This window comes from Pelodiscus sinensis, chromosome 12 (genome assembly GCF_052426305.1).
Source record: "Pelodiscus sinensis isolate ZL-2025 chromosome 12, ASM5242630v1, whole genome shotgun sequence".
Classification (NCBI taxonomy): Eukaryota; Metazoa; Chordata; order Testudines; family Trionychidae; genus Pelodiscus; species Pelodiscus sinensis.
Genome location: NC_143063.1, coordinates 48,063,639 through 48,076,258, shown reverse-complemented (window position 1 = coordinate 48,076,258; position 12,620 = coordinate 48,063,639). Strand labels below are relative to the sequence as shown.

Below are 12,620 nucleotides of genomic sequence, written 5' to 3'. Positions count from 1 at the left end.
TTCTCCACACAGCTGTCCCTAGAACAAAGACATCCAGGTGTCTGAGGCTCAGAACTGGCAGCAGAGCCAGCCACCCCTGTTCACAGGATCTGCCTGGACACCAGGCCTGCCCCATGCTTGGCAGGAGAAAGAAGAGGAACTAAAAGGTCAGGCCGAATGGTACTTGAAGGAACTCTGGTTACACGTCCCCTAGTGTCTAAACTCTTGTGACCCGAATTACATACCGGTGGCTTCCTCAAATCTCTTTAAGCTGCCATTGCATGAGGAAAAGCACATGAAGGAGAACAGGATGCACAGGGCTGAACCTCCTCTCCCGTGGGCGTACATCAGGAGCGACACAGCACTGGCTACTCAGGAACAGGGCACTGCCAATCTCACAGGTTGACCTCCCCCTTCCCCGCCAAAGTTTGGCTTAAAAATCAGGGGAGTTTTAAAACCAACCAATGCCCAGTTCTTTTGATTTGCCTTCTGGGGTCTGAGCCATTGGGGACAGTGGGGAGGAGGGGCGGGGCGGAGGGGAGGGACATTTTGAAGTGTTGCACGGCAACCACGACTCCGGACACTGGGGCGGCGTGTGGGTTTTACAGCACTTGGGCAACGTGGCCGTTAAACAGCAGAGAGTCTCCCACGTGGCTGGAGTGACCCTATTGCCCCTCCATGAGCCCTTCCATTGCCCCCCATGAATCCCCCCTATTGTCCTCCTATGAGCCCCCCATTGCACCCATGAACCCCCTATTACTCACCCCCATGAACCCCCTATTGCTCCCCACGAGCCCCCTATTGCCCCCCTATTACCCACCCCCATGACCCCCCCATTGCCCCCATGACCCCGCCTATTGTCCCCCATTACCCACCCCCATGACCCCCCATGACCCCCTATTGCCCCCCATTACTCACCCCCATGACCCCCCCTATTGCCCCCCATGAGCTCCCCATTACCCGCCCCCATGACCCCCCATTGACCCCCATTACTCACCCCCATGACCCCCCATTACTCACCCCCATGACCCCCCCATTGCCCCCATTACTCACCCCCATGACCCCCATTGCCCCCCATGACCCCCCATTACTCACCCCCATGACCCCCCATGCCCCCCATGCCCCCCATGACCCCCCATTGCCCCCCATTACTCACCCCCATGACCCCCCATTGCCCCCCATTGCCCCCCATTACTCACCCCCATGACCCCCCATTGCTCACCCCCATGACCCCCCATTGCCCTCCATTACTCACCCCCATGACCCCCCATTGCTCACCCCCATGACTCCCCATTGCCCCCCATGACTCACCCCCATGACCCCCCATTGCCCCCCCCATTGCCCCCCATTACTCACCCCCATGACCCCCCATTGCCCCCCATTACTCACCCCCATTGCCCCCATGACCCCCCCCATTGCCCCCCATTACTCACCCCCATGACCCCCCATTGCCCCCCATGACCCCCCATTGCCCCCCATTACTCACCCCCATGACCCCCCATTGCCCCCCATGACCCCCCATTGCCCCCCCACATATCCCCTGCCCCCCCAAACGTTGCAACTATCCCCAGAGCCACGATGGCGCTGGCACCTCTGGGCAGCCTGGCCCGTGACCCCGCATCTCCCCTGCTGCAGGACCCGCCCCCACCCGGCCAGCTCCGCCCCCCTGGGATCCGCCTCCAGCATTGGAACCCTACAGCCTGAACCCAACACTGCGCATGCGCACGCGGTTCCGCTCGCTCCTATAGCACCCGGTGCGACCGTAGCAACAGTCCCCCTGCCGCTGACCGCTAAGGCCTCCGGCTGGAAACAGGAGCCCGGCGCCGCCAGGGTTCCTCCTGCTGGGCGTGGAGGCCAGCGGCCGGCGTCCGTCTTCCGATCACTCCCATTGGCTGGCAGAGCCAGCCGTGGGCGGGGCCGACGCCGATTGGCAGCGGCGGCGGCAGCTGGCGTGCCGCGAGCCAATCCGCTCCCCTCAGCTGATGGGGGCGTGGCGCGGGGCAGAGACACGTGTAGGCGGGGAGCTGCCTGCAGGCGCTGCGGGACCCTGCTGGGTGCAGCCCTGGGGCTCCCTTCCCGGCTCTGCGCCGCCATGGCCGAGGAGAAGCCCCTCACCGTGGTGTCCTGCACCGCCCCAGTCAACATCGCTGTCATCAAATACTGTGAGTCGCCCCCGCCCCGGCTAGTGCCAGGAGGGGCCGGGCCCCCCCGCTCTCCCGGGCAAGCCCCCTCTCTGCCTGGAGACCCCCCCCCCTCGGGGCTGACTTCCCCGTCTGCTCTCTTCCAGGGGGGAAGCGGGACGAAGAGCTGATCTTGCCCCTCAATTCCTCCCTGAGCGTCACCCTGCACCAGGACCAGGTAGGCGTGAGCGGGTGGCAGCAGCCCAGCAGCGATGCTGCTCGGTGGGGCGCAGGTCTGAGCTGAGGCGGCTAGCGGAAGAGGGGGAGAGCAGGGTTTCACTTGGAAAGCAGCAGCTGCTCTTCTGGGAACGACCAGGCAAAAGCTCAAAGAGGCAGGTGGTCGCTTTTGTCCCAAGGGGGCTTGGGAATGAGGGGTTCTGGGCCCCAAAGTGTAGTTTGATTGGCTATAAATCAGCATGTCTCTCTGTTGTGTGTTGCCCAGAGCATTCCCCAAGGATCCCCTGCTAGCCGGCTGGAGCATGCACATCTCTTCCCCCCTATCCCCCACACACACCCGGGCAGGGGCTGCCTTACTCCAGCCAAAGCAGCTCCGCTCTGTGGTGGGTTAACTGAAACCCCGCAGCAGCACTGTTGCTTGGTAACTTTTTGCATCCCGCTCTGGGACCTGAGGGGATCTCTGGTGGGTCCCTGTGTTGAAATGCTGCCTGGTCTCGGGAGACTTGTTGCCCCCCAAATAGGCGCTTAGTTTCAACTGCCCTTCTAGAGCCCTGGGAAGGTTGCGACCAGTGTCGGTCTCAGAAAGGTGAGAGCTGCCAGCGCGTCTCATGGTTGGCAGGACGGCGTCTTTCCATTTAGAAACGGTCATGTCAGAGGGAGTATTGCCTGGTGGTTGGAACGCCCAGATCTGCTATTGTCTTGCTGGGTGTGGCCTCGGACCGTCCCCTTCCCAACTCTGTGACTTGGTTTCCCCATGTGTTAAGTGGGGTTTTAGTATTTGCCTACCACTGGCTATGTGACTGAGAGCCACAGGAAGATGAGCAGTGGGGTTTACCAATTGTCAGCCTAGCAGAACCTGTAAGGGGCTGGAGACAGCTCTGTCACTTGGAGCACACTTGAGGTTAGAATGGGACCACTTTGTTTTACCAGGTAAGCCCCGCACAGAATCAGTTCATGCGTACAGCAGAGCCGAGTGGCAGCCACCGTTGAAGAGGTGGTGGAGGAGGGTGCAGGAGTGGGAGCATGCAGACCAGGATTCTAATCCCACTGCTGCCACCAACCCCTGTTGACTTTGGGCCAGTCTCTTCTTTCTCCCACTGGTGTCAGCTTTTCAGGGGACTGTCATGGTGGGGCTCTTCAGTGCAAGCATGATGGAGAGCAGGTGTGATGTATTAGAATGATTCTGGGCTTTTGCTCCGCCTCGCCATAAACACAGCTTGATCCTCAGCCCTCTCTGGGGTGAAGGGGTGGGGGCTTCGTGCCGCCCTGGGGGATGGTGTCTGGTGTCCCTTGCGGCAGGGCTGGGCTCTGCACCAGTCCCGGAGCTCAATCTAAACGTGGGCGTGCGTGTCTCTTCCTCCCAGCTTAAAACCACCACCACTGCCGCCATCAGCAGAGACTTCAAAGAGGACCGGCTCTGGCTGAACGGGGAGGAGGCCGACGTCGGGCACCCACGGCTGCAGTCCTGCCTGCGGGAGAGTGAGTACCCGGCGGGGGCGGGGCAGGCCCAGCCAGCTGGGTGGGTGATGAGCAGCTGGCTTGGCTGGGTCCTGTTGAGACCCCAACTCTCCCTGCCTCTCTTGCTGGGGTAGTGCCCTGGGGTAGTGCCTCAGGGAGGGCATCTCCCTGTTCTAATGGCCAGAATCCAGAACCATTGGGTGTGTGTGTGGGGGGGGGGGGCCCTTGGACTCCCAAAGGGGGGCACACCCTGTCTCCCGTGGGGAAGGCAGGTGCTCAGTCTGTCCCGGTCCCTTAGGTTTTCTGTAAACTTCCAAGTTACAGGGCGCATGCTCCCCACTGAGCATGCTCCGTACCTGACTCAGGTGACCCTCACAGGTTGCAGCCCTGCCTCAGTTTCCTTCTCTGTAAAGCTCCCCCTTCCCCCACCCGCCCTGGGGAATGGCAGACTGATTGAAATCTTGTGATGTGCTTGGTGAGTCAGGAGGGTGGAGGCTGCTTCTCTGGGGCATACACGGCTCCCTGAAAGTCCCTTGTGCTACCTCCAACACGGCCCCCTCCTGCCCTGCCCAGAATCCCGGAGGGTGAGGAGGGGCAAGCAGGCACCTCTGCTACTAGCTCCTTGGCCCTGGTGCTGCTGCAACCTCGCTCCTCGTCTTCTCTCCAGGCCCAAGTAGTTAATTCCCGGCTGCTGCAGCTGGTCCGCCCATGAGGGGTGTAACTGTGGGTCTGGCACCCCCCTGCAGGGGCGCCTCAGATGCCTCCTGACTATCTAAGCCCCCCTGCTCTGCCCACAGTGCGCCGCCTGGCCAGGAAGCGGAGGGGGGGTAGTGCCGGCGCCGAGGCCCCCCTCAGCCTGGCATATAAAGTGCACGTCGCTTCGGTGAACAACTTCCCCACGGCGGCTGGCCTGGCGTCCTCGGCTGCAGGGTATGCCTGCCTAGGTGAGTTGGGCGGGTAGGGGGGAGCCCCGCCCCGCCCCTGGATCCTCCCCACTTGCCTCCAGGCCTGTCCCTAGCTCTGCACTCCCCTCAAGTCCAGCTCCTGGATGGGGGGCCACGTACGCTCTGTCCCGGCTCTCGGGAGGAGGTGCTTTGCTGTCCTACCTGCCCTGCCCCGGGCTCCTTCCCCCAGCTGTTTGGGGAGACACGAGGCTGCTCCCCTACACCCCACCCTCAGGTCTTTGAGGGCACGCCGCAGCTGTTCATGCTCCTTGCTCTGGAGAAGGGGCGCTGGGTTGTCTCCTGCTGCCCCGTGGCCTGCCCCCTCTCGAGGGCTGAAGGCAGGACTGTCCCTGTCCCCCAGGCTGTTGTGGAGTTGAGAGATGCCCAGGGATTGGTTGGGGGGCTGGCAGAGCCCTGGGGCCGGGCAGCCCCCTGCAACGCTGCCCCCTCCCCATCCCATGTCCCAGTGCACACCCTGGCCCGGCTGTACGGCGTGGAGGGCGAGCTCTCCGAGGTGGCCCGCCAGGGCTCGGGCAGCGCCTGCAGGAGCATGTTCGGGGGCTTCGTGCAGTGGCTGATGGGGGAGCGGCCCGACGGCAAGGACAGCGTCGCCCAGCAGGTGGCGCCGGAGACCCACTGGCCCGAGCTCCGAGTGCTCATTCTGGTGGTGAGTGAGTCCGGGTCTGGCACCCCTAGGCCAGGGCACCAGCCAGCCTGAGGGGGGCAGGGCGAGGATTGTGGGGTGGCGAGGAGAGAGTGGGAGCTAGGACGCCTGGGTTCTGTTCCCAGCTCTGCAAGGGAAGGGCAGGCTAGTGGTTAGAGCAGGGACCTCAGGCTTAGGCTCCTGGGTTCTGTTCCCAGCTCGGGAAGGGCAGGCTAGTGGTTAGAGCAGGCACCTCGGATCAGGCTCCTGGGTTCTGTGCTGCAGTCCTGGGCCTGCCTGGGCTGGGGGTGCATCTGTGGAGGGGTTACTTCCAGACAGGACTCTGGCTAGCAGGGCTCTCGCAGGTGGGGGCTCTACAGGCCTGCCTGGGCTCTGGGTTTTGCTGCCCTTGCTGCGCCCTCGTTTGGGAGGGAGAGCGGCTGCGCCAGGGGTGTGGAGGCAACGTGGTCTTGGGGGTTTAGGTGCGAGACGCTCCCAAGAATATAAGGGGGGGGGGGGTGCTGATCTGCTGCCCAGGCATCCGCGGGCTGCTGGGAGGGGGGGGCCCTCGGGGATGCTGAGGCCTGGTGCTTCCCCCCCCGGCAGGTGAGCGCTGAGAAGAAGCCAGTGGGCAGCACGGCTGGGATGCAGACCAGTGTGGACACCAGCCCCCTGCTGAAGGTATGAGTTGCGGGGGCCCTGTCCTCCGCTCTGTGCATCAGAGGGGTGGCAGGCGGGTGGGGACTGATCCTGGGTCGAGCTGCCTCTGCGATCCTGCTGGGGTGGACCAGAGCGCCGGGGTCTGGAATAACCCAAATGGCTCCAATAAACCCCGAGCAAAGGGGGACCTGGTGCTACCTCCCCCACCTCCCCTGTGCCCCAGCTCCTGCCCCGGAGCCCTGCTAGATGTGTGGCATTTGGCGGAGATCTAACCTCTCCGGCTTCAGGGCTGGAGCTGGCCTCTGGCGAAGGCCGGCTGGGAAGGGGCGGAGTAGCCGGCCCCTGCTGTCTGCAGAACGCCTGGCCTGCTGCCTGCTGCCTTGCGGAATCGGCTGCACCTTGCAGTGCGCTTGGGGGTTTCCTGCCTCCCTCCGGCGCAGCGTGTCCTGGGGCGTGACTGAGCACCTCTGAATGCACTCGAGGGCACAGCTCCTGCTGGCAGGCTACCACGTGGCGGGGACGTGACATCCAGCCAGCTCGCAGTCTCCTCCCCCGGGGCTGCGGGAGCCGAGGGTGTTTCCTGCGCGCTGGGGAGGTTTGACTAGTTCGGGTGACGGGCTCTGCCCAGTGGGCCATGGCAGTGTTCAGGCAGCTGCTGGTGCTGATGTGATGGAGGAAGGGGGGGGGGGGGTCTCCTGAGACCCGTTGTAGCTGACGTGCTACTTCTGTTCTGTGGTTCCCTCCCCATCCCCTTCCGAACAGGACAAAGCTGCTCTGCCCAGCCAGCCGGAGCGGCTGTGTTCCGGCCCCGGTGGGAGGGCTCGAATGTGATGGGCCGACTCGTCCGGCCCTCCTGTCTCTCTCCACGTCTTGGTGGGGCGGGTTGGTGGGTGGTGCCTCCCTACGGCCGTGTGGGGTCCAGGGTCCGTCCCTTGCGGGGTGACGAGCTGTCCCTGCGGGGTGGCTGTGCCAGGGAGCCGGCCCAGGTGCCCGGTGTGGTAAGGGGGCTCTGTGGGTCTCCCCGTCCCCTCCCCCCGGTGTAACTGTCCCCCTCGCCCCATGGCAGCACCGTGCGGAGGCCATGGTGCCGGGGCGCATGGCTCAGATGATCCAGTTCATCCAGCAGCGAGACTTCGAGGGCTTTGGCCGGCTGACCATGCAGGACAGCAACCAGTTCCACGCCACCTGCCTGGACACCTTCCCGCCCATCTTCTACCTCAGCGACGTCTCCCGGCGCATCATCGCCCTGGCCCACCGCTTCAACGCGCACCACGGCAGAACCAAGGTGGGCTCGGGCGGGCAGTGGGGAGCCCTGCGGTCGAAGCGGTGCCTGTCCACTCGGAATGGGCCTGCATTGGCAGAGCCATTGGCCACCCCCCTGAGATCTCCTGGGGCCGGTCTGCTGTGCCTGGCGCCCAAGTCCCCCCGCTAGCCGTGTGGCCGCGCAGCAGGCTGGTCAGGGCTGCGCGGGCCGGGAGGGGCGTGTCTCGCTCGGCCTCTCTGGAGCTGCCATGGCTGGGGAGAGGTGCTTCTCGCCTGGCCCCAAGCTGCTGCAGTGAAGGAAGGCCCCATCACAGCCCTTTGCCCCAGCTCTGAGGCCCATCCCCACCCCAACCCCTCAGCCTTCCTCCCCTGTGCCCTGCCCTGAGCCCCCTCCTGCGCCCAAACCCCTCATCCCCAGCCCCTCCCCAGAAGCTGCACCCCCAGCCGGAGCTCTCAACCCTCTGCCTCCGCGCTGAGCCCCCTCCCACACTCTGAACCCCAGGGCTCCACCCCCGCCACACATCACCTCCCTCCATGTTGGGGCACAGCACAAAATTTATTCCGCACGCGAAAGTACAGAATGCCAGGGGGAACGCTGTCCGGCGCTGCGGGCGCTCACAACGCATTGGGGGGGTGGGTCGGACAGGTCCTCGGCTTTCCCCAAGAGGAGTGTGGGAGCCGAAGGAATTTTACCATGTTCTCCCCTGGCACCCAAGAGGCCCCCCACGACGGCAGCCTGGAGCGGCAAGGGTAGTTCTGGGCTGCGGACTCCCAAGCTGCAGCATCCAACCCCAGGGTCAGGCAGCAGACGGGAGTGGGGCTGCGCTGGCCGCTGCACAGGAGGGACCGTCCTAGTGGTGAGAGCCCCGGGGTGGCACGAGACTCCTTCCTGCCCTCCGGGACCTGCCCTCCCCAGCTCGAATCGGCCTCCCTGGGCGCGTGACTTGCCCAAATTCTGCAGCGCTTCCTCCGCAGCGAGCCTGGCTCTCCTGGGGTGTGCGTGGGAACCCTGCAGGCCAAGCTGCCGGAGGGCAAGGTGCAGCTGTTGGCTCTTGTGCGTCAGGGGGCCTGTTTCTCTTTGGGGGGGGGCCTGCCCTTGCTGCAGTGTGTGTGCATGGGGGGGTTGTTCATGAATACTGGATCCAGAGGACTCAGATCTGTTGCCCACCCAGCAGTGAGCCGGGAGTGTGTATCTCGCAGGGGTGGGGTGGGAACCCAAGTGGCTGGTAAGAAGCGGCCTTTTCTGGTCAACCCCGAGCTCCCTGCTCCCTGCTCAGGTGGGCACTGCAGGGCACCGGGGCATGGGGACGTGCCTGGGCCGGCCAAGGCTGCGGCGGTGAGGCAGGCGAGCGTTTGGGATGCGGCTGGGGGAAGGCGCCCGTGCCCGGGCTGGGCTCACGGCCTGCGCTCTGCCGTAGGTGGCCTACACCTTCGACGCTGGCCCCAACGCCGTGATCTTCACGCTGGCGGACACGGTGGCGGAGTTTGTGGAAGTGGTGAAGCGCAGCTTCCCTCCGGCGGCCAACGGAGACCAGTAGGTCGCGCCCGCCCGTGCTGCCCACGCCGGGGCTGGGGGGTGGCAGCAGAGGGCGCATTTGGGGGGGCCGTGCTGGTCAGGATGCTGGCCTGGCCCTGAGCAGGGGAGGGGCTGCAGGGGGCCTGAGGGGGGTTGTGGCAGTGCTGGGGGGGGGGGGGTGGAGAGGGGCAGGAAGGGATGCCCTCTCTGTATTGGGGAGGTGGGGCAAGTTGGCAGGCCGGGCTGCCCTCTTGATTTGGTCCATCCCGGGCATCTAGTCCATGCTCTCAGCTCCGGCACCAGGGTCACTGCGGGGCCAGGACCCCATGTGACCCCACATCTCCCCTCTCTGGGGCCGGGTACCCCCACTGCTACCCTCTCTCTGGCCCCACAGGTTCCTGAAGGGGCTGCCGGCTGGGCCCGCCTCGCTCTCGGAGGAGCTGCTCTCGGCTGTGGTGCTGGAGCCCGTCCCGGGGGCCATCCGGTACATCCTCCTCACGAAGGTACGGGCAGGCGGGAGGGGTGTCGCGGGCTGGAGGCCCCCCTGCTGTGGCACGGGGCCCTGGGCTGGCCCGTCTGCAGTGGTGGGACGAAACCGTGGGTGTCTGACTCCCCTTTGTGTCTCCGGCCATGGGCTGAACCCCAGTGTCTGCAGGAGGGGTGGGGAGGGCTTGGGGCTTCCCTCCCCCACTGCAGATGCCGTTTTAAGGCTGGCCCCTAGTGAGGCCAAGAGCCCCGTGTCCAGGGAGAGCGCCCCGCTTTGGCCTGGCCCCGTGCTGTCTGAACACTGCTCACGGGTCTTCCCGGCAGCCGGCCCCGCCCCGTACCAGCCCCGGCTTCCTCTTTCTCCGCAGAGCGGCCAGAGGTCCCCTTGCGCAGCAGCTCGGTGGAACCAGGGCCTGCAGGCGGCTCCCAGCTGTGGGTTTGGCCGGGGCTGGTGTGAGAAGGAAGCCCAGGGCTGGAGGAGACCTCAGGCAGCATTGGCGCCAGCCCCCTGCCCAAAGCAGGACCAACCCCAGCTCCATCAGCCCAGCCGGGGCTGTGTCCAGCTGGGACTTAAACACCTCTAGGGGTGGAGATTCCAGCCCCTCCCTAGGGAACCCAGCCCAGCGCTTCCCCACCCGCCTAGGGAAAGAGTTTTTCCTAATCTCCAACCTAGACTCCCCCATTGCAACTTGAGCCCATTGCTCCTTGTTCTGCCCCCACTGAGAACAGCCTCTCTCCAGCCTCTTTGGAACCCCCTTCCGGGCATTGCAGGCTGCTCTCAAATCCCCCCTCACGCTTCTCTCCTGCAGACTGAACAAACCCAAATCCCTCAGCCTCTCCTCTTAGGTCATGTGCTCCAGCCCCCTTATTATTTTGGTTGCCCTCCCCTGGACCCTCTCCAGTGCGTCCACATCCTTTCTATAGTGGGGGGCCCAGAACTGGACACAATACTCCAGATGTGGCCTCACCAGTACAGAATAAAGGGGAATAATCGCTTCTGTGGATCTGCTGTCAATGCTCCTCCTAATGCACCCCAATATGCCATTAGCCCTCTTGGCTACAAGGGCCCCCTGTTGACTCATCTCCAGCTTCTCATCCACTGTAACCCCAGGTCCTTTTCTGCTGAACTGCTACTTAGCCAGTCGGTCCCCAGCCTGTACCAATGTTTGGGATTCTTCCGTCCCAAGTGCAGGACTTTACTCTTGTCCTTGTTCAACCTCATCAGATTTCTTTTGGCCTAAGCCTCCAATGTGTGTAGGACACTGTGGCCCTCATCTCTGCCCTCCAGTGTCTCTACCTCTCCCCCAGCTTAGTATCACCTGCAAACATGCTGAGGGTGCAATGCATCCCCTCCTCCAGGTCATTAATGCAGATGTTGAACAAAAGCAGACCTAGAACAGATCCTTGGGGCACTCCGCTAGAAACAGACCGCCAATCTGACATCGAGCCATTGATCATTACCCGCTGGGTCAGACAAGCTTGCCAGCTTTCCAGCCACCTCTTGCCTGTTCCTCATCACTTTCCTCTCTTCGCAGTGCTTCCAAGCTTGTGTGATGCAAGCTGTCCCTGGGCACCCCGGGGTTACAGCCAGAGAGGAGGGCTGGGGAGCAGGGGCAGCCTGGTGCCCAGGGGCAGACCCCTGACCTGCCCTGCCTTGGACAGCAGGATGCTCAGAGGGTGTCTCAATTTCCCCATGCACAAGGCACTTGGTCAGCTGTTTAGTGCTGGCTGCAGCCTCTGCTGTACTCACAGCACTAGCGCTGGGGTCCTAACAGCCCTCTTCCCTCTAACTGGCTTTATTCCTCCACAGCCAGGCCCAGGTCCTCAGCTGCTGGATGATCCCGGCCTGCATCTGCTGGGAGCGGATGGGCTTCCCCGTCCCAGTGCCTGAGCAGCCGCCCGGCAGACGTGGAACGAGACGCTTCTGGGAGCGGGGAACCTGGGCCGGGGCTACGCTGGTTCCGTGGCTGGCACGCACGAGAGGCGTTCGGGGCTTGGCCATGGGGAGTTGGGGATTGTGGGGGAAGAGTAATGGGCCGACCAAAGCCCCCTCGCAGAATGTATGCAGCTGGGCCAGTGCCAGCCTCCAGCGCTACCCACAGTGCCTTTGCCCACGGGCCAGGGCCTCTCCCGGCTCTGGTCTGCCAACCGAGGAGGGCAGGCGCTATGAGGCGACGTCTCTGCTAGGAAGAGGACTGCGACTCGCCAGCATTGGCTGGGAACAGCTCCATGATGCTGGCGGCCCTTGGCTTGCCTGGGGTGGCCTGATGTGGGCTGACCTAGAGATGAAAGGCTCTTTCTTACCTGTCCCTTACCCAGCTGGCGCTGCATTCCTGTCTCTTCTCTCCTCCCCCCTGCTACTCTGGTTTTTAAAAATCCAGCACTAGCAGTCTGTTTAAAATGCCCAGCTTCCTGGTTGGTTTGAAGTGTAAATGCCCATGAATAGAACTCTCTGGACCGACACGCGTCTGGTCGTTTGTGACATTACATCCTGCCCTACTTCCCTCTGATTTGCTACGGGGCTGCACAACCCCCACGGGTAGGGGCTGGGAAGAGGGTGTCGTTCCTGAAGAGGCTGGAATGAGGCAGGTGAAATTCCTGCATCCCATGACCAGCACTAACCATGCACATAGGACTGGGGAGTTACTTCAGCAAACATCAGGAGTCAAGCCCCCAGGTGTTCGGCAAATTCCAGATATTCTTTGCCTACCTCCCATTCCCATATGCAGCTCCATGGCGCGGAGTGATTTGTCACTTCCCCAATTAAAGTACCTCCCTCTTCCTATTGGAAGGGTGGTGCTGTGCAACAGCTGCAGTGTTCCGCCCCAGAGGCAGCTGCATTTCAGAGGTGTGATCGCTAGTGCAAATCCAGCCCCTAGTGCATGTGAAATGGAAGGCCTGTAGTATCCAGCAGTGCGAGTGGCTTTATGCAGCATCTTTTCCTGATGTCCCACCCAACCATCCTGCAGTTACTTGCACCTGAATAGCAGCTTCTCTCTGGTGGGACACACTGGTGGTAGCTGGGCTGTTGCCAGTGCTTGCTTACTCAGGGTGAGTGTGGCTACAGGCTGCCTGGTTGGCTGAGTATTTTTTTAAGCCTAGAGCTCATTTAATGTCTTGGCTGCTGCAGTCCCTTCCCACCCAGCTGTTCCCACTAGGGCCTGGTTTGATCCTGAAAGCCCCAGTCTGGGGGAAGTGCCAGAGGGAAGGTTACTATGGCAATAGTGCTGCCCGTTCAGGAGGGATGGGGAGCCATGGGGGTAAGGTGTGAGATGGGGGTCCAGCCCCCTCTTGGGTTGGAGGAAAAGCCTAAG

At 63.1% G+C, this 12,620-nt stretch overlaps 1 protein-coding gene across 1 annotated transcript; it reads left to right on the top strand.

Annotated features, from left to right (window-relative positions):
* Positions 1–1,977: 1,977 nt before the first annotated feature.
* Positions 1,978–11,767, top strand: MVD (mevalonate diphosphate decarboxylase). Its single transcript, XM_075939888.2, has 10 exons — positions 1,978–2,141; positions 2,267–2,337; positions 3,701–3,815; positions 4,592–4,738; positions 5,206–5,405; positions 5,988–6,062; positions 7,108–7,326; positions 8,723–8,838; positions 9,215–9,323; positions 11,117–11,767. Exons 1-10 carry the CDS (start codon positions 2,072–2,074, stop codon positions 11,195–11,197), a joined length of 1,203 nt encoding a protein of 400 aa, XP_075796003.2. The 5' UTR covers positions 1,978–2,071; the 3' UTR covers positions 11,198–11,767.
* The last annotated feature ends 853 nt before the right edge of the window (positions 11,768–12,620 follow it).

Excerpts from the sequence above, each read along its gene's own strand:
- MVD (XM_075939888.2), top strand. The coding sequence starts at position 2,072 with ATGGCCGAGGAGAAGCCCCTCACCGTGGTGTCCTGCACCGCCCCAGTC. Across the intron at positions 4,739-5,205 it reads TGCAGGGTATGCCTGCCTAG|TGCACACCCTGGCCCGGCTG; the intron begins GTGAGTTGGGCG and ends CCCATGTCCCAG. Across the intron at positions 5,406-5,987 it reads TCCGAGTGCTCATTCTGGTG|GTGAGCGCTGAGAAGAAGCC; the intron begins GTGAGTGAGTCC and ends CCCCCCCGGCAG.